Source organism: Lolium rigidum, chromosome 3 (assembly GCF_022539505.1).
Source record: "Lolium rigidum isolate FL_2022 chromosome 3, APGP_CSIRO_Lrig_0.1, whole genome shotgun sequence".
Classification (NCBI taxonomy): Eukaryota; Viridiplantae; Streptophyta; class Magnoliopsida; order Poales; family Poaceae; genus Lolium; species Lolium rigidum.
The window spans coordinates 115,874,045-115,894,365 of record NC_061510.1 but is presented as its reverse complement, the minus strand read 5'-3'; the positions used below and the strand labels follow the sequence as shown (position 1 = coordinate 115,894,365).

The following is a 20,321-nucleotide window of genomic DNA, read 5'->3' as shown; positions in this document are numbered from 1 at the left end:
ATTCAGACGTAAAAAAAACATCTGTAACTTCTAGCAGGGTCAACCTAACTAAAAAAGAGGATGATAACCCGAAGCTTCCTACGAAATTTCACCGAACTAATAAACCCCCAAAACAAACAAAATTATTATTCGAGTCTGCCTCATGGGGTCACATGGCATCCCCACCAATCCAGGGTGACAGCTAAAAACAGTGGTCGCAGAGCTGGAAAAAAACCCAAGCTTGTCATGCAACTATGCAGGTACTATCAAACTGCTCACCACAAACAAACCCATAGCCTCGTTGTCATATAGCTGCAGCCTCAAAAATTCAACATTGTTTTCGTGCCGAGCCTCCATTGATAACAACACCTCAACCGAAGTTTTGGAGTCATGCAGCATAGAAGATCTGCAAAAACGAGCTAAGAGCATCCCTAGTACTTAAGATCACTCTTGTCATCCGTCACCTGGGGAGAATCCAGTATCTCCTTTTACTGAAGGGTGTGACGCCATTATCCCGACAAAGCATTACCTGCTTAGCGCGAATGAATGAAGAGGTAGCGGCCACGAAACAGCAGAACTGGATTGCCCACCAGCCAAAAAGAATTGGACAGCAAAACATGGTCTAGATAGAGGAAACAGATTCAGGCCTAAGGACCTCAGAAAAGTTAAGGCCCGGTCTGGATGTTCCCAATTAACAGCATACAAGGCATGCTAGCAATAATAATTTTAGTTACTAAATTAAAAAACTAAAATTGAATTACTGCAAGACACCGATATTTTTCAACATATTCCTGCTTTTTTATATAAAACCTCTTGTTTTCTTTATAATAAAAGATGTTTGGTTTGCTTAGAAAAGAAGGGATGGGAGGAGGAAATTCCAAGAGCATCTTGTGTGCTACTGATTACTTAGGAAGCATGGAGAAAAGATCTCTCCAAAAAGTTCAGAACTCACTCCTCCTTTTGGAGACAAAGAATGACCTTCAGATGTCAGAACTACACATTCCTCGGTTGGCTGGGTCTTAGTCCTGTTCTCAACACAATGCTCACCGTATTTCTAAGCACTAAAGGGCAGCCCAGTGCACGAAGCTCCCGCTTTGTGCGGGGTCCGGGGAAGGGTCGGACCCACCTTGGGGTCTTTGTACGCAGCCTTTCCTTGCAATTTGCAAGATTTCTGTTTCCACGACTCGAACCCGTGACTTCCTGGTCAAAAGGAGGCCACTTTACCGCTGCGCCAAGGCTCCCCTTGGTATTTCTAAGCACTAACAACCAAAATATTATTAACCATAGTATTCTTCTAAACATTCAATTTGTTTTCTTTGCTTCAATTGATCTTTTATTTGTGATTTAACCTATGAATAGCGAAGTTTCCAGTTTCTTCTATGGCCATATTATTAGGATATACCTATAATATGTAATACCCATGTAGAGTAGTGAGGGAGGTGGCAGACTTGGAACAAATCCTACATTCCACAATACGATGTTTTTATTATGGCATCTTGTATATAAGTATAGGAACTAGGGCATATCTAGCTAAATAACATTACACACTGCTAGTCAAGATGGTCAAATAATACTTCTATTACAATTGACCAGAAAAGATGCAAAACAAACTCCTAGTCAAAGATCTTCAAGAAGCATTGTCAATTGTCTATTTATTCTATAGTGAGAAACAAATCAAAATATACACTGCTTGCCTTTAAGAATAATAAACATACTATTGCCATGAGTTGATGCTATTTCCCAGATGTTAAGAATATGGCCACAACCTTTCTTTCATTAGCGTATTCCACTATGTTTCTGAATAAAAATCCTAACGATTGCTCTTCTGAATAAAAATGCCACTAGTGCTTGTTGACTGAGTTTTTTCCTAAAGCATAAGATAAGACCCCCAAGGAGTAACATCCATACAGTGTGGACCCAAAATTCCTAAAGGAACCAACTTATGACGCACATACATATAACTGTAAAAGCCTCTAAAAAATGTTACGGAGTAGAAGTTATCCAATATGTATATGCAAGCCAATATGTGCAGATTAAAGCTGGATAGCAAACAAGCTGGGGTATTTCTAAGCACTAACAACCAAAATATTGCTTACCGAACATTCAATTTGCTTCTTGCTTTAATGGATTATTTTATTTGTGATCTAACCCAAACATCCAGTTTCTTCTATGCTCACATTATTCAGTTATATAACTTCAATAAGTATAATGCCCATGCAGAGTAGTGAGGAAGGTGGCAGACTTGAAACTGATTATTACATTGACATCTTGCATATAAGTAGGAACTAGGGCATTTCTGGCTAAATAACACTTCACACTGCTAGTCAAGATGGGCAAATAATATTTTTAATTGATCTGAAAAAATGCAAAAGAAAGTAATGAACTCCTAGTCAAAGATCTTTAAAAAGTTGTCTATTTATGCTATAGAGAGGACCAAATCAAAATATATGCCACTTGCCTTTGAGAATAATAAAACAAACTAGTGCCATGAGTTGACACTATCTCTCAGATGTTAAGAACATGGCCACAAACGTTCTTTTATTAGCATATTGTGATATGTCACTAAACCAACACCCATAAACACTACCAACTGAAGGTCAAATGTCTGTAATATAGTTCAACTGCCAATTCAAATCATTACAGGCTACAATTGTCAAGTCACCATTTGTCCAACATACAGATATCTAAAGAAGACCCTTTTTGAGGAACTAAAAATTATGAAACTAGAATCATATGCACAGAACAGAGGATGCACAAACATGCCCATTTGTGTTACATGCTAGATGTACTTCTTTTAGGAGAGAGAAACAACATTCCAGCTAAAAACCCCCAAATTTTTTAAGGAACCAACTTATTTTTTGAGAAAACACACAGACTGTGTTTCTTTTCATTGAAAAGGAGAGGGTTACATGCCTCCTAGGAGGTGAGTTACAACATTTGTTACAACATCCCAGGTGGATGGGATGATCACTCTGAGGCCAGCAGCAGCTCCAGCTTTCGCCCAGAGCGCTGCCTCCTCCCTAATTCTATCAAGAAGCTGGGCTACTAATGGCTGGTCACTGTCACACATATATAAACTTATGACACATATGTAAACGCCTCTAAAAATGCTAAAAGTTGTCCAATATGTATATGCAAGTCAATCTGTGCAGATTAAAGCTAGATAACAAAGAAAGAGGGGTATTTGTAAGCACTAGCAACCAAAAAAGTATTTACCATAGTAGCATTCTAAACATTCAATTTGCTTCAATTGATTATGTTATTCATGATTTAACCCATGAATAGCAATGTATTATTCAATGACATACCTAATACCTTTAGTAAGTAATAGTGTAATACTCATGTAGAGTAGTGAGGAAGGTGGCAGATTTGGAATTGGTTCTATGGTAATACATTCGACAATTCCATGTTTTTATTATGCCATTTTGCATATAAGTAGGAACTAGGGAATATCTGGCTAAATAACACTACACACTGCTAGTTAAGATGGGCAAATAATAGTTTTATTACAACTGATCAGAAGAAATGCAAAAAAACTCCTAGTCAAAGATCTTTAAGAAGCAATACCAATTGCCTATTTATTCATTAGTGAGGAACAAATCAAACATACACTACTTGCCTTTTAGAATAATAAAACAAACTACTGCCATGAGTTGATGCTATTTTTTAGATGTTGTGAATATGGCCACAACCTTTCTTGGATTACAGTATTGCACTATGTCACTAAACTATCACCCATACGCACTAGAAACTAAAGGTCAAATACATATAATATAGTTCACCTGCCAATTCAAATCACTACAGGCTCCAATGTTCAAGTCACCATTTATCCAACATATAGATATCTAAAGAAGATGCCTTTTGCGGACCTCAAAGTTCTCAAACTAGAATTATATCCACAAAACAGAGGATGCACCAACATGCCCACTTGTCTTAGATGCTAGATATACTTCTTTTGAGAGAGGGAAACAACACCCTTCATATAACCGGCCCAGTTACAACCTCTGTCACAAAGAACTTTCAATATTCATAATGCTTTATTCATATGGCCAGTGTATAGTAAAATAAACTAGATGAACTAAAGCATAATAGCTCATTACTTGTTCGCCTAAAAAATGCTTGACCTCACATAATAAAGTCCAAGTCGTTGATGATATCTGCTAGCATAATTGGCACAAGATACAATCACCCGGTGTAACTTGCTCACATGCTATACTTTTCAAGTTGCCTAGCAAGATAATAACTTAAAACCTGCTAATACATGTGTCACTGTTTAAAAGTGAATATAAGTATAGCAGACCAAGCGATTTGCTATTACCTGCTACTTGTTATATACCTACAGTATATACTATCCAGCTAGAGTCGAATTACTAAACATCATGGGTAAGAAAATTTGTCACAATCTCAGGCTGCTTAGAACTTTCAAATTTAATCATTGCATTTGCTCGGTCAGAAACTTGGAAAGACACAATAGCTGTGGCTCACGGCCTCACAGTTTGACTTAAAACATGCCAATCCTCCTGATTTCCAGAAACTACTACAGAACCCTTACAAGACAACATAACTACATTCCAGCTTAAAACCCATTCCAGCTCTCTATGAGCTAAGAACACACCTGGTGCTGACATACTTTGACATGCCAATTAGCCCTTGAACTGCCACTCTCTACGGCACATGGGGCAAAGGGGGGTTGATGTTTGAGAGTTCACCCACTTGAGTATGCAGTGAAGATGGAAAGCATGATTGCAGGCACCCCAAATGAGCGGGCAATCATCACCAGGGAACTTACAATCAGGGCAGCAGCCATCAAATGCCATCCTGCATATGCCACATGTCTCATCTTGGGCGTCCCATGTCCAAGAAGCCACCGCATGCCACTGAAGAATCTTAACCTTCATTTCTGTTACGTGATGCAAAGTAAGTCATGAGAACATGCAGTAATTGGTGCTTATTGGAGATAGCTATCAAGAGGGAATAGAGCAGCCAGGAGGAAAGAAACTTACTAGGTTATTAAATGGTCTAAAAGTACAGATGTATTAGCTTTAATATCTTCAATTTAATGGCTAAAGTTGCAGGTAAAGAACGGTAGCTACAAGGATACAAGTCAATAACAGAGTACACCATCCGAATGCCTCAAAAGACGCAACTAGTAGCATTCAGAATGCGAAACGCTCTGCACATTTTCTCACGATATGCAGGGGCAGGCTCTTAACACAGGATAGGAATACAGTTGACGCCCATATTACATGGAAAATGAACTGTGCTCAACACCAGGGCAGCAAATCCTATGGGTCCAACTGGGATCGATCTTGTGCGCTGGAGATGAACCTAATGGATCCCATATATGGATAGATGGATGGATTTGAATGGCCCAAGGAGGACGACGCCATGTTCGACCTGGGATGGATTGGTCTTGAATCAAGAGAGATAAAATTGATAGTGTTGGGGGAAAACTTTCAAGAAGAGGAAGAACTCTATAAAGTTACATTGTGTTTGTATTGATAGAAACCAAATATTTTGGTAGAATTAATGGATACTGGTCCCATTCAGTTTCAGAATGAAGGAATTTCAAAAGAAACACAGTAACTTGCCCAACTTACAGAGTTCGTTATCAAGGATGAGGGAAAGAGAAGGAAGCAAGTCGGCACACTAGATGCTCGCACTGAAAGCACCTAGTATGGGACGAAAACCTATTAGAACGATCACTCAGAAGTTTGAGTACTAGGAAGGAAACACAGTAACTAACTTGGAAGCAAAAGTAACAACGAAAGTAGGGATCATTGAAGGAGTGGAGCAGTGGTGGTGGCTGTGGCGAAAGCGGTTCGGCAAGCCAACAAATCCATCCGCAGCTCAAACTTAACCCTCTGCAATCGATCCTCCTCCTTCAGTTGATCTTACATCACCTTTATCCTAGCTCAACCGAGGCAAGTGCGTCTTCACCATCTCCATACCGGGAAGGCACACAGTCTACACAGCGAATGCCGAAATCCCAGCACCATAGCATGGAAAGCCATAAGGAGAAGCCCCAGAAGAAGCTAGTTCACCGTAGGGAGGACGCCCGTTACTTGAGCAGGGCATTTCCTCGAACACCTTACGCCCATCAGCTCCAAGTGCGTGCTGATGCTGTCCATAAGAAGAACGCCACGCAGCAGCACTTTCAGTGGCCGAGGTATCCCATGATCCATGTCGTCCGAAAGCACTCGCACACAGACAGGGACAGACCAGCACACGCTCGATTCCGGGGTTAGGATGCGTTGGGGATTTTGAAGTTGCGGAGGTCGCCGACGAACTTGGGTTTGGGGATCACCGGAAGTTAGGATTAGGGTAGAGTATCCGTACCTTGACGGGGGAAATGGAGGAGGTGCTCGCCGGTAGCAGGCCGCCGCCGACCCGCCGCCGTCGTCGCCGCTGCCTGCTCCGCCTGCTAGTCGCTCGGGTCTGTTTGTGTGTGTGTGTGTTTTTTTTTTTGCCTGTGAAGGGGTGAGAGCCTGAGAGGCCAAGGGGTGCGTAAATCATGGGCCAAAAGTCATGTAACCGACCCGCGGGCCGCGGTATTGATCCTGGGCTGAAATTAGAGCTTTAGCTGAACTGACGGAGCGTTGTTGGCTGTTGTAGCGCTGCTGCTGGGATGGGATCGGGGACAATAGTCCCACCTCGCTAGCGGAAGAAAGAAGCGCCCGGGGAGCTGGCTACATAAGAGGGCGAGGGTGCACAGGAGGAAAGCACGCAGCTGCGTGGTGAGCACAAAGCGAACTATTCTTTCGCCTTTTACTAAAGAATACCGTGTACACGCCACACTAAGCAGCATAAGCTAATTTTTGGAGGGTGTTGCCTCTTTGAGGGGACCCCATCAATTCTAATTCTCAAATTTTTATCAGTTAAATTATAATAATTTATGTACTCCGTATTGCCTGAGGAAATTTTCATTGATTGATGGTTCCCTCTTTTCTGGTTTAATGATTCTAGATGACGTTCTCAAATAAATCTAGTGTAACATTTGTTTTAAGTAACTTCCTTATGAAGTGACACATGCTGCATCTGTCCTAAAATTTCAGGAGGCACGACGACGAGAAGCGCATCGTGGCTACCAACTTCCAGGCGGGGGGACAGCTCATTCCAGATGCGACGCATCGTCTCTTTCTGCGCATCTTGTCATGTGATCAGCCAGACTTGCCGGAGTAGAAGGAATCTTCGGTGTGCGTATTTGAATGCAGCTTCCTCTGGTCACTGAACCTGATCTCACTGGTTTAAGGGCATCTCCAGCGGCGCGACACAAACGGTCGCTCAGAGACCGTTTGCGTCGCGCCATGATCGAAAATGCGTCGTGCACCTTCTCTAGCGGCGCGACGCAAAGTGACCGGGCCGTCCGCAGAGACGCAAACCTGGCGCAACAAACCTGGCCCAAATATGCGCCAGGTTTGCGTCTAGGCGGACGCTGCGCGGACGCGCAAAGTGACCGTTTGGTCCTGGCACGGGCCCGCCTGGCAGCGTCACAACTGCTTCGTCTTCGGCGGCATTACTTGCGGGCGGCGCGCCGCAGCCTTTGCGGGGCCGCGTTAATGGCGTGCCTCGGCTTCCGCGAGCGTGCGCGGCCAGCGGACGCAGCGTCGATGCGTCTTCTCCGCCGATGCGCGGCCGAGGCGTCGCTTCGGCGGTCTGCGGGCGCCTCGCGTGCCGCGCGTAGTAATGGCGATGCCCCGCGTGGCGCGGCCGTCGCCCCGCCTCCGACCTATATAAACGAGGGACGCCGACATCTCATCTCCTCCCCGCCTCCGACCCTAGCCGCCGGCCGCCGTAGCGCCACTCGGTAGATCCACCATGAGCAGCGCGCGGGCGCGGCCGAGCTACCGCGCCTCCACCTCCACCTTCACCTCCCACTCCACCTCCCCCGGCCTCGAGCTCGAGCTCCGACGACGGGTTCGACTCCGACGACAGCACCGACCTCCTCCACCCGGTCAGGGACACCGCGGCCCTGGCTGAAGCGGAGAAGGAAGCAGAGGAGGTGTAATGTCCCAGGTTTAGAGACGATCGAGGGGTAGATTTTACAAAGGGATGTGCATTGCATAGTAAATTCTGGGGAAATTTCGCGCTTTTAAACAAAAACTGCATTGAAGGGGGACAAGTTTCTCTCTCGACACCTTACAGGGTTAGGGTTTTGAGAGTGCGACAAACTTGTTTCTCACTTCACTAGTTTAGGGTTTTGAGATGAGAGAGGAGAGTTTGCATGATTGAATTCCAAATGATATGACATGGTTGAATTCAAACCAAGGTTGAATTTGAATTTCAAATTTAAACATTAAATAATTACTTAAATAATTCAATTGAGGAAATTCATTAAGTAAATGATCAATAATAAATAAGATGAACAATTATATTAAAGTAAAGCTCATTAGAGAAAACTTTGAGCTTTATTGATCATCACACAAATTACAATGTCATTACAATATTCATAAGTGAAATAAAAGAATAATACAACACATTACATAAATGGGCAGAATAGAAAATAAAGAAAAATTACAAGTTAATAATCCTAGTCTAAATTCTACAAGGTCATCTTCATTTGATCTTGTATTTGATGAAGTCCTTGTCCATTTTTGTTCAATTGATGATCCCTGCACATATTCACAACAAAAGAAGAGTTATGCCAAGTGGCATAGCCACTTGGCAGGTTAGAAACAAAGGAAAATAAGCAGATATGATCAACTCGCCGAGCTGATCCTCTCAATGTCCCAAGTGCAAAGTATCCGGTTCACACAGACACCCAAGCAGACACACACATCGGTGTGCATGCTCAACACCCGAGCACCGGTTGTGCATGTGGCACAACACATACACGAGCATCGGTGAGTCACCCAAAGTGACCAGACCCAAGCCTGTCGACCGTGGAGAGCTTAGCAAGCACCATATATAACCTTTACGGTGCTCAAACCCTAGCCATTTGTTCATCCATCGACAAGCAGCAGTGGTAAGTTCACCAAGAACAGCCAAGAACACCAAGAACGGATGAACGACTAGAGCCGTTCCATCTATTCCCAATCACCAGGAAATAAACCAAGCTTCACAAGCTCATCGGGAGGAGCAGGGCAAGCAACTCAACCATCGATCAACATCGAAGAAAAACCTCTACACCAACATCAAAATCTAGGAGCCGGAGTGAGGTATATAACTCAACATGAACAAACCAGATGGTTTTGTTCATAAATAAGCATGTGCATCAAACACACGAAGCAAAAGGGTGTGAGTACCCTGTTTGTGTCATCATTTGGCTACTAAGCCATATGGTGCAAGCAAGAGTAGAGAGGCCACTGGTTAAGCATCTAAAGGGAACAACAACCATGTAAATTAATGCATAACTGAAGAAATCCAGCAGCAGATGAAGACACAGCTAGCCTGGCCACATACTCAACACCTATAGCTATTGATTCCATCGATCGATAGACAATATGTGTCTATTTAAGTTTGTCAACGAGCAAAGAGCCACTGGAAGTCCAAATCTGGATCAACCAAGTAAGCATCTATTAATCACAAGCAAGCCAACAAGATGTGGGAGCTTCCGAACAGCTCAAGAATGGCTGTTGAGGCAACCTCTACCACTTAAACAATCAAACCATCAAACCAAAGACATATATCATTACCCGGAAGGGTTCAAATGAAGCTAGGGTCCCCAATATATGATTGGCATCCCTCTAGCTTAACTAATTCATTCATATGATCATCACTGCAGAGCAGTTCACATCATTTATCTACTTAATGAATCAAAGCTACACAGATAAATGAAACAGAGAAGTAAGCTATGCACCAGGCCATGCAGATGATCCAATGGATCATTGCAGATAGTAGCGGGGGCTTAAGCAAACACCAAGGAGTACAAACACAAGCCACTGTGTTACACTGACATCAGGAGGGCATCAGCTAGACACAAGAATGAAACAGCAGCCATTCACCAAGCAACTGATGATCATAAGATCATCAGGACTTGATCAAGCATGCTAGAATCCATTCCAAGCAATTACCACATGAACAGATAATTAATTAACTGAACAATTGCATTACAGATAAGAGCATCAGGCTTTATAATTGTATCCAGAAGCACATCAAAGGCTTGATGAACCAAAGGATCACAATATACAAGAAAAGAACATGTCAATCCATCACTGAATCACACTGCTAAACCAACAAGTATGACTCAATGGAGCATAATCATGACTCGAACTAAATGAACTAGCTCAAAGGCACCGGCACTTGCAAGTATGCAAGGATTAACCATCACAATCAAGTCAGAGACAGAATTAAGCACACACAGTATGCCCTAGTGACAGTAAAAAGGAATAGGAGCATGTCAACAGGCCATGAGCATCACTGGATGCTCATGAGCAATCACAGGAGGGCCACAGCCAGAGATGGAAATGAACAGATAGAGCTAGGAAACACAGAAGCAAGCTTTCACAGGCACATAGCTTAGCAATCTTGCGCAGTAGCACACGCATAGCGCAGCAGCATAGCATAGCAGGAGCAGGCAAACATGGCGCTGCAGAAGAACACAGCAGTGCTTGCGTAGGCAAGCATACCACAGCAGATGAGGTCTAGAGGTGGAAGAAGGGCGAGCACGGGAGGGGAGCAGGAAAGGAGGCGCACTTACCGGAGTCGAGGAGAGCGGCGCAGCCATGGCGGCCACGGCGGCACGCGTCGGGCGAACGACGGCGCCAGGCCATGGCCAAGCCAGGCTGTCGTCGGGGCGCAGGGACCCCAGCAGCACCACGGCGGGGCACGCGGCCACGCCAAGGCGTCAGGCTCGTCGGCAACGACGAGAGCGCGGCCATGTCACCGGTGCGTTGAGGAAGAACGACGGCGGCGGGGAAGAGCAGATCGACGCGGATCAATCGAAGCGCCGTCGAACGGCGGTTCGATTGGTACCCATCTCACCGCCGGCGGTGGCCGGAGTAGGCCGGATTAATTCGGCGACGGCAGCGGCGACCACGGGTCGCCAGAGCACGGGAGAGGATTAGGGTTTGGAGAAGCGGCGCGAGGAGCGGGTGTGAGCGACCGACCGCTCGGGTCGGTTGGACCCGAGCTGGTCTAGCCAAACCACTGGGCTCCACTGACAGGTGGGCCCAGGGGCAAAATAGTCTTTTCCAAATTCCATTAAAAACCAGGAATTTGAAAATTCAATAGAAAAGTGATAGAAGCTCTAAAAAAATAATTAAAAATATGAAAATAGATCAGCATAAAATTCTCTACCCAAATAAAATATCAAAGAGAATTTTTGAAGACAATGAAGAATAAGTCTTATTTTGATGAATTAAAATAATGATTTAAATCACACATATTATTTTCAATAATGAAAATAGCCCAATCATGCATTTGGACTTTAAAAACACCTTGACAACATTTCAAGGTTGTATTTTACTCTAAATCAAGGATTCCCAAATCATTCTTAGTATTAACCTCTTACATGAAATATTAACGACATCGGAAGGGGGGAACAAACCCTAAAAATGGAATCATGCATAATCGCTTCTTTAACCATTCCCCTTATCGGACAATGATGCTATTTTTCAGAACAAGAGGACAAGGGTCAGTCCATACCTTCCAACTGCAGAACTTTGCAGTGTTCAGGCAAGTTCATCACTTGCTCATGTCATTTGAGTATTTTTATCAAATTACTTGCAAAGTATTATGGTTATCACTATTGCACAAAAAATCAAAACCACTACTTTCATAACTATGAATATGACTATGTGGTGGGCAATGGAACCATGGATTGTGATGATATGGTGGAGGTTCCATTGCACGGGCTTATATCCATCTAGGATTAAACAACAAATGTCGCCGATGATTCTTGTGCCGTAATATCCGTGTTAACCATAAGATCCGGAGTGGGACGGAGTAGTCAAAAGTGTTTCCACCTCTCGTTCATCAACGGATGCGCTTTACCGTAGACACTTGTATCCGTCGGGGCAAGCGGTGGGCTGGGGAAGCCTTAAGTCCCCACGGCATAGTCCGTAGACACTTGTCGCTCGAAGTACAAGCGGTGGGCTGGGGAAGCCTAAAGTCCCCACGGTATTGCGGTCTATGATGGGTTGCAGCTACCGGCGAAGGAGTTTGGTTAACGAGTCCCAAACCGTTGTCGTGGTCGGGGTCCATCCTTAAGTGGTATAAGAGGACCGACGAGGACCCGGGGTCGGGGTATGCAACAAAGGGTGGGTGTTCGAGGTAGCGGAGGAACATGATTGGCTAGACCTTATACCGGGCCTCACACCTAAGGAAGTGTGGACGGGAAAGCTGCCCGGTTGGCACCAAGGTTAAGATCTCTTATGGGTAAAGCAACACACCTCTGCAGAGTGTAAGAATCGTGACTCGTCACTCCCGTTCCGGGATTGAGGAACTGCGAACGCGGCCGGAAAGGAGCTCCATGAAGTTCTAGTAAACCGGTGAAGGCTGACGGACATAGCTCTTTGAAATAAAAGCAATCTATTGAAGAAATGTTTATCAAAACTTGCATTGGTATTAGACTTTCCGGTCTAATATCGTAGCTAGTGCATTAAACACCTCTTATCTATAATGAACTTGTTGAGTACGCTCGTACTCATACCACTCTTAAACCCCATGCTTAGATTGTCCGAACCATCCGGAGGAGGACATCGACAACCATGATGGAGCCGAGATCATCGGCTACGAGGAACCGAGACCTCTCGGGAGGAGTGGAAGGCGTAGACTACATCATAGTCTATGGATCCGGAGAGGCTTCCGGAGGAGAACAAGCCTAAGGATATCAGGAGGAGTAGTAGTAGCCGAGCAGCGCGAACTCTTACTATTTAGCTGCTCGTTTAAATAAATGTTTAGTTTAATGAGACAGAGGTATTGTAAGTTAAGTTGGGTTCGCCTCGAACCCAGGAGTTATCTTCTCAGAACCCAAGAGGAGCTCCGAGACGACTTGTGTATGATGATTGTAATAATATGTGAATGAGTTATGGACCCTGCTATGTTCTGTTGTACTACTCTGAGGGATGTAATATTTGCGGAATGGTACTTCGCGAATGTTATATCAACGACTGGCATACTACAACATGCAATGGTATGCAGGGTCACCACAGGAGCGGGCGGGCCATGCGGCTCTCGACGCCGAGCTGGAACAGCGCAGGCTGGCGGCCGCCGCTGCAGCCGAGGACTTTGACTCGGAGATTTCATGGTCATCCGATGACCCTGATGCGCCGACGCCGGAGGAGAAGGCGGCGGAGCAGCGGGCCATCGTCGAGTCTTTCGAGACGCTCAAGGACGAGGCCACCAACGCGAGGCTCGAGCAGGCACTGCAAGAGGACGCGACGGCGCACCGAGCGATAGCGGCCGCGCGGGAGGCGGCGGAGAAGCAGGCCACGGAGCGACGCAACGACGGTGCCGACCCGTCAGGAACCAAGTAGTTTAGGTCTTCTATAGTTTTTATGTACTTTCTATGTTTGGTTTTCATATGTAATCAATTGCTCGTGGTAGAAAACCAAAGAAATTGTATGAAGATCAAACTATGTTGCAATTCAAAAATGGGTCGCCCCGGTGGGAGCACACCCAGACGCAAACGGACGCGCGGTCAAAATATGTCCGCTGGCGACGGAAACGGACGTTGCCGACCACTTTTGGGCGTCCGAAATGCGTCACGCCGCTGGAGATGTCCTAATAGTTACGAAAGCTTAGTTTACTGATGGAGGAAATTCTTTGAAGGACGCAGTTAAAATCTGCCTGCATCCATGGGGAATATAGACGCGTAAATGGTTCACGGGCTCCAGCATCTGCAAGCTCTGACGCAAATACAATGCTGCTATTCGTTTTGCCCGCGTGGATAGGAAGACCGAAGACACGCGAAACCTAGCTCAATAGTCTGATGCCAACGGATCGAGCTGTCATTGGCAATCCATTTCGAGCCTAAATTTAGCCTGCAAATAGGTCACCGCGAATAGTATACACGTATCCGTCCTCCTCTTCTACTCCTAGGATTCGTCTGCTAGTGGCACACAAGCCACTCACACAAATCATGTCATATTCTTTGCGTGAATCCTAACGCGATACTGGAGCCTATCCAACATGTTGCTGTTGTCGGTACCTTCCGACCGGACGCTGCTCGCAGGAGGTCAGAACTGCTCCAGGCGTCGCCACGTGTGCATGCCGGTATCAGGACAAGTCTAAGTTCGTTGTTCGCCGCCTCGAAAACCGGCCAGTTGTTGGGCCATTTGTGCGGCCAAGTTTTGGCATGGCCTTGAAGTTGAAGCCGCTTTCCTTCTGTCTTCTCACTAAGAGATTTCTTCTTCAATGGGCAAGATCTAACATGATGCTCTTCAATTTTGCACTTGAAACACGTAATCTTGGCCGGATCTTTGACTTGAACTTGGCCCTTCTTATTCTTAGAGCTTTTGGATTTATTCTTGTTGTTGGAGATAAATCCAAGTCCGCTCTTGTCATTGGAAGATTGTTGCACACTCAACATCTTGTCAAGTTTGCATTTCCCTTCATGACCCTTTTTCAAGTCTTTCTTCAAAGAAGTGACTTGAGCCTTGAGCTCTTTGATTTCCTCTACATGGTTAGTACCAACACAAATACTAGAGGAAGTACAATCTTCATTGTTAGAGCAACAAGACAAGGAGGATAATTCATCACAAGATTTTGCAATAATATGAGTAGATGAATTAATAGAACTAGCACATGGCAATATAGCATTTTGAGAATTAGTGCTCGTATCCACATGAGGCTCACAAGATGTTACCTTTAACATGATAGCCTCATGAGCTAACTTTAGCTTCTCAATAATATTGGACACATCATATTTATCTTGAATATTAGTCCATAGCTCATGAGCACTCCGAGAAGGCATGATTGAAAAAAATACCTATATTGCTCAAGGCATTAACAAGCACATTAGTAGCTTGAGCATTGATATATAATTTTTTCTCATCCTCTAAAGATAGATTTTTGGAATCCATCGGAGGAGAAAAACCTATATCTACAATTTGCTCCATATGAGGGTCAATGGCCCGAAAATGACTAAGCATGCGAATTTTCCATAAATCATAATTTGCATCGAATATAAAGGTGTGATCATGCATACGCACTAAATCTCTAGCCGACATCCTTACTCTTAAGGCGGTAAAGCCTAAAATGAGAGACCGGGCTCTCATACCAATTGAAAGGACACAGATGCCGCCTGGAGGGGGGGTGAATAGGCGGTTTATAACTTTTACGAGTATGGCTTAACAAATGCGGAATAAAACTAGCATTTAATTTGTCAAGCACAAAACTTATATAACTAGGGTTCACCTATGTGCGCCAAGACTTATGCTAAGCAATTCAAGCAACTATGTGATAGCAAGATATATAACTTCAAACTTGAAGGCTATCACAAAGTAAAGTGCATAAGTAAAGAGCTCGGGTATAGAAATAACCGAAGTGACGCGGGGACAACGATGTATCCTGAAGTTCACACTCTTGCGAGTGCTACTCTCCGTTGGAGCGGTGTGGAGGACAAGTCACTCCAAACGCACGAGGGCCACCATATTCTCCTCGAGAATTCCCACCAAAAGGGATGTCCTCGATCCACTATGGAACCTTAGGGTGGTCACCGAACCCGCACAAAGCTTGGGGCATCTCCACAACTTAATTGGAGTACCCAAGAATACCACAAATACCACAAAGACCACTAAGCCGTCTAGGGTCCAAAGACCCAAGAGGAACAAGCTCCGGGAACAAGCTCCCGAAGTGAATATCTCACAAACTTTCACCTCCACGTATCACCGAGGAGAAGTCAAACCGATGCACCAAATGCAATGGCAAGAACACTACAAAGATGTTCAAATCCTTCTCTCTCAAATTTCAACAAAGCTACAAAACCTATTGGGGGAATAGGAGAGGAACAACAAATAGAAGAACACAAAATTCTCCAAGATCTAGATCCCAAAGATTCACTCACAAAGAGATGATTTTGTTTGGTCAAAGTGTGGATCTAGATCCCCTCAAACTTTCTCTCAAGTAGATGCAAGAAACATTGGTTGGGGAGAAACATCTCAAGCTCAAGGATGAACAACAATGGTGGGACAAAGCTTGAGAAGAGGGGAGGAAGAAGTGGTGAATTTTTTCGAGAGAGAAAAAAGCTTAAATAGGACCCTAATTTTTTTGCCCGTTGGAGCAAGATAGATCTGGCTAGGGCCGGTAGTACCGCCCAGTGGGCCGTGGTACTACCGGCCAGACCATTCCCACAGCGGCCAGACAACGGGAGCCATATGAATCGAGCAAGGGGATCGGGGGACGACACCATGCGTGGGCGGGCGCATGTGCGCGGGGGCCAGCGATGCAGGGCGTGCAGGTCCACTATCGATCGTGCGTGGGAGGATGGCGGCTGAAGCGAGCGCCACACGCGGGGGCTAGCGTGGGGCTAGCAGGCAAACACTGTCGAGCATGCGTGGCGTGCGGGGCGCAAGTGGAGGCCTTGTGGCTGTGGAGCCCACGTGGGTGGCCCCCAGCACGCCAAAGAAACTGAGCGGGACACGTGCTGGCAGTGCGACCCAGAGAAGGCCACGTGCGAGTGGAGGGCCGGTACCCCCGGGCTGGGCTGGCCGGTACATCCGGCCTGGGCCGGCCGGTACCACCAGGCCAGGTACCGGCTTAGGTACCGCTAAAAGATCCAGGTATATTGACAGCAAAGCTAGCTGCCTGGTAGCGAGCCCGGTAGCGCGGGCGGTAGTACCGCCCCAAAGAAATTCTCCTTTTTTTAAAACTCAAACTTGAAATGCAAATAACTTGAGATTGAAAAATCCAAATGAGACGAAACTAATTTTGTTGGAAAGAGGACGACAAGAGCTACCCCCACAAAAACTAGTGGGGTTGATTTTATATGAATTTTAGAGTGATACCTCTAAACCCGGAGAACCGAGAAAAACTCCAATATCGAAAACACAACAAGTGATATACACGAAATCCATTTTCGATGAACTAGATCTTGTCATGGAAATAAGAGAACGACTAGCACGCGCGCGCGATCTGCGCTCCGAGTCAGCGCACGGTATGGCGCGGGGCCGCTCCGTGCTTGACACGTGCATGCGCAGCAGGAGTCTGTCCCCATGTCCAACTACCCATATTTAAACAGTCTCCACTTTTACCTACCCCGCGTCATTAAAAAAAGAGAAAAAACAGTGCACCGCGAGCAATGCACTGCCAGAACACCACGCGATGCAAAAGTGATCCAAGACAGTGCAACGTGATACAAAATACACTACCAGGACCTCGCGCGGTGCAAAACGATCCAAGGCAGTCCAACGCCGTACAAAAAAGCAGTGCACGAGCGGTGCACTCCGAGAACCATGCGCGGTGCAAAGCAATCCAAGGCAGTGCAACGCCGTACAAAAAGGCAGTGCACGGGCGGTGCACTCCGAGGTCCCTGCGCGGTGCAAACCGATTCAAGGCAGTGCAACGCCGTACAAAAAGGCAGTGCACGGGGCGGTGCACTCCGAGGACCCTGCGCGGTTCAAAGCGATCCAAGGCAGTGCAACGCCGTACAAAAAGGCAGTGCACAGGCGATGCACTCCGAGAACCCTGCGCGGTGCAAAGCGAGCCAAGGCAGTGCAACGCCGTACAACAAGGCAGTTCATGGGTGGTGCACTGCCAGGACACCGCGAGGTGTAAAACCGACTCAAAATAGTGCAACGTGGTGCAAAAAAGGCAAATGCATGGGCGATGCACTGTTCAGGACACCACGCGGTACAAAGGCATCAAACGCAGTGCATCATGGTACAGAGAAGCAGTGCACGGCGGTGCGCTTCCGCGACACTGTGTGGTGCAAAATGATCCAAAGCAGTGCACCCGAGTCATGAAAGGCAGTTTGAAAAAAAGTTCGTCCAAACCTATCAAGATGGGATGTAGTTTTGTAGATCTCGACGCGACTAGCACAGCCATGAAAACGAAACTTTATTTGGATACTCGGTTCGCAAGATATTTCAGTTTTCGTATTCGAATCTACGAAAAAAAAGGGAAAAGCCACGCAGTGACCTATTCCGTGCCCGCCTCGTGTCGCGCTGGGGACGATCCGCGGGGGGTTTCAAACACACCAGGTCGCGCCACTTGTCAGCGCGTGGTGCGAAGCTGAGCGCCCTCCCCTAAAAGGCGCCCTTTTTCTAGTAAAATCGTGGAAATATCGACAAGTTCTAAAACACCACATGGAAAAGATCCAAATAACAACCAAGAAAGATGATGCAAGGATGCAAAGGTTTGACCGCACTCCGAACGATACGATCGAGTTACTCACTCGAGAACCCCTTGATATTACGACCACTATCCTATAAACCGATCTCCCAACTAAACCACGAGACCGGTGAGAAAGAAACCCTATCGAGAGTAAACCTTAACCTTGCTTTTCCACTTGTGCACGATGATGATGATATTGACCGCAACAAGATGAAACGCCGTTCTTGATTGTGCTTGCTTGATGTCTTGCGGATTGCTCCCCCATAATCCACTATGGGAGAGCTTCTTCTTGGGTGCATCTCATTTCTTTGTATTGCAACCTTGACACCAACTAATCGTTCAAGCATTATCTATGGAAAAATCCTACACATATAACTCAATGCAACCATTAGTCCATAGGGATTGTCATTAATTACCAAAACCACATATGGGGTTCTATGCACTTTCAGGAAGGTTCATCCAAATATTCATTATTGCCGCGGCTACCATCATCCATGAGCACACTAACAGGCAGAGGCATGTGCACATATGCTCTACATGGCCACGCAGAGACAACCTGAAGCGCGATTGAGAAGCCAGCCATTAATTATCGGCTCTACATGAACTACTTTCATGCTACCAATCTAATCTATGGGCACAAATTCTGGCGCCACTTTCGAATGTTGAAAAAAGTTGTTCTTGACTTTTCTGAAAGGAGTGAGGGACTACGACCTCTACTTCGGATGTTGTCCTGGTGCCACCGGTAAGCTTGGCTTCACCTCTTACTAGAAGCTGTTCCCGAGCTATTTGCATACTTGCATATAGAGTTTTCGATGACCCCGTCGATGAGCACTTGTGAATGAGCGAGACCACATGTCTTGACTTGATGTACAAGTTGTGCAAAGCCGTTATTGCGATGTTTGGTGAGGTTTACCTGAGAGAGTCAACTGTTGGCAACATTGCGCGGTTGCTGTCGATCAAAGAGGTAGAAATGATTCGAAGCATGGATGCATGCATTGAAAGTGAAAGAATAATCATTTTGCTTGGCAGGGCAGTATATTGGGTATGCTGAGGGATTCTCATTTCATTTTTTAGAATGTTGCATCACATGATCTATAATTTAACACTCTTTTTCAGTGAGTCAAGGTATTTTATCTAGCTAATGCCATCTATCTTGACTGGCCTGTGAAGATAGTTTGAAGCAGAGAAGAAGAGGTTTGTCAACTAGCAAGAAGCATGCAAGAAGGATGTGGACTGGGCATTTGACTTGCTCCAATTTTGGTGGGCTATTATTCAGCAACTATTAGAACATGTAGCATTGAAAACCATCTGGGAGGTGATGACCACTTATGTGAACATGCGCAGAATGATTATTGATGATACGTGGTGAAGACCTCCATGACTAAGCGTGACAAATTCAGGATGAATTGGTAACATTTGAGGAGTTCCTCCATGTGCATCACAAGGCCCGTGATCACCACACTCACTATTTTATACAAAAAAAACTTGTGAACTATGTTATATATTTGGTGAACCATGTTAAATATGAACTACTCTCTCCGTTTAAAAATAGGTGTATCACTTTTGTCTGGATCCTCTGTTTAAAAATAGGTGTCTCACTTTTATCTAGATAAGGATGTATCTAGAATTCTAGATACATTTTAGTTGCAGATACATTTGTATCTAGATAAAGTTGTGACACCTGAGATAGTATTTATTTATTTAGAATTTTAGATATACACTATTTAAATTAATTTGGTTGCAATATTATTATTTTTCATTCATAAGGTTGGAAAAAAATAGCCAGTGCAGACCAAAATATGTCAGACTGCTTGGCTTTCCCGATCTGAGCAGATAAGGTTGGCCTGACGGCCGATTTCGGTTAGGCTGCTAAATATAGTGGTAAAACAGTTCAATGAAACTTACATACTCTCCTGGTAGGTAGGAGGAAACATGAGAGACATACATTAGTGAGCAGGCAGTGCACTTAAGCTGTGCCTCTGCTCGCACCTGGTGTCCAGTTGTGATCATTAAACCATAGTAAGCAGCTTTCGGAGTCACAATCGAGACAGAGAGAGAGAGAATAACAGGTATAGTAGCTTAATTTGGGGTGCAAATGAAATGGTTTTCTTTTCCACGTCTTATGA

The 20,321-nt window shown here is 45.2% G+C and overlaps 1 protein-coding gene and 1 non-coding gene across 2 annotated transcripts; one reads left to right on the top strand and one right to left on the bottom strand.

Annotated features, from left to right (window-relative positions):
* Positions 1 to 4,371: 4,371 nt before the first annotated feature.
* Positions 4,372 to 6,421, bottom strand: LOC124702205 (anaphase-promoting complex subunit 11). The gene is made up of 2 exons (XM_047234329.1): positions 6,319 to 6,421; positions 4,372 to 4,879 (listed from the first exon to the last, which is right to left on the bottom strand). The coding sequence occupies exon 2, from the start codon at positions 4,875 to 4,877 to the stop codon at positions 4,623 to 4,625; it is 255 nt and encodes an 84-aa protein (XP_047090285.1). The 5' UTR covers positions 4,878 to 4,879; positions 6,319 to 6,421; the 3' UTR covers positions 4,372 to 4,622.
* A 286-nt stretch (positions 6,422 to 6,707) lies between these two features.
* Positions 6,708 to 6,826, top strand: LOC124704780. Its single transcript, XR_007003667.1, has one exon. It is a non-coding gene; the product is annotated as a U5 spliceosomal RNA (small nuclear RNA).
* Positions 6,827 to 20,321: the final 13,495 nt, after the last annotated feature.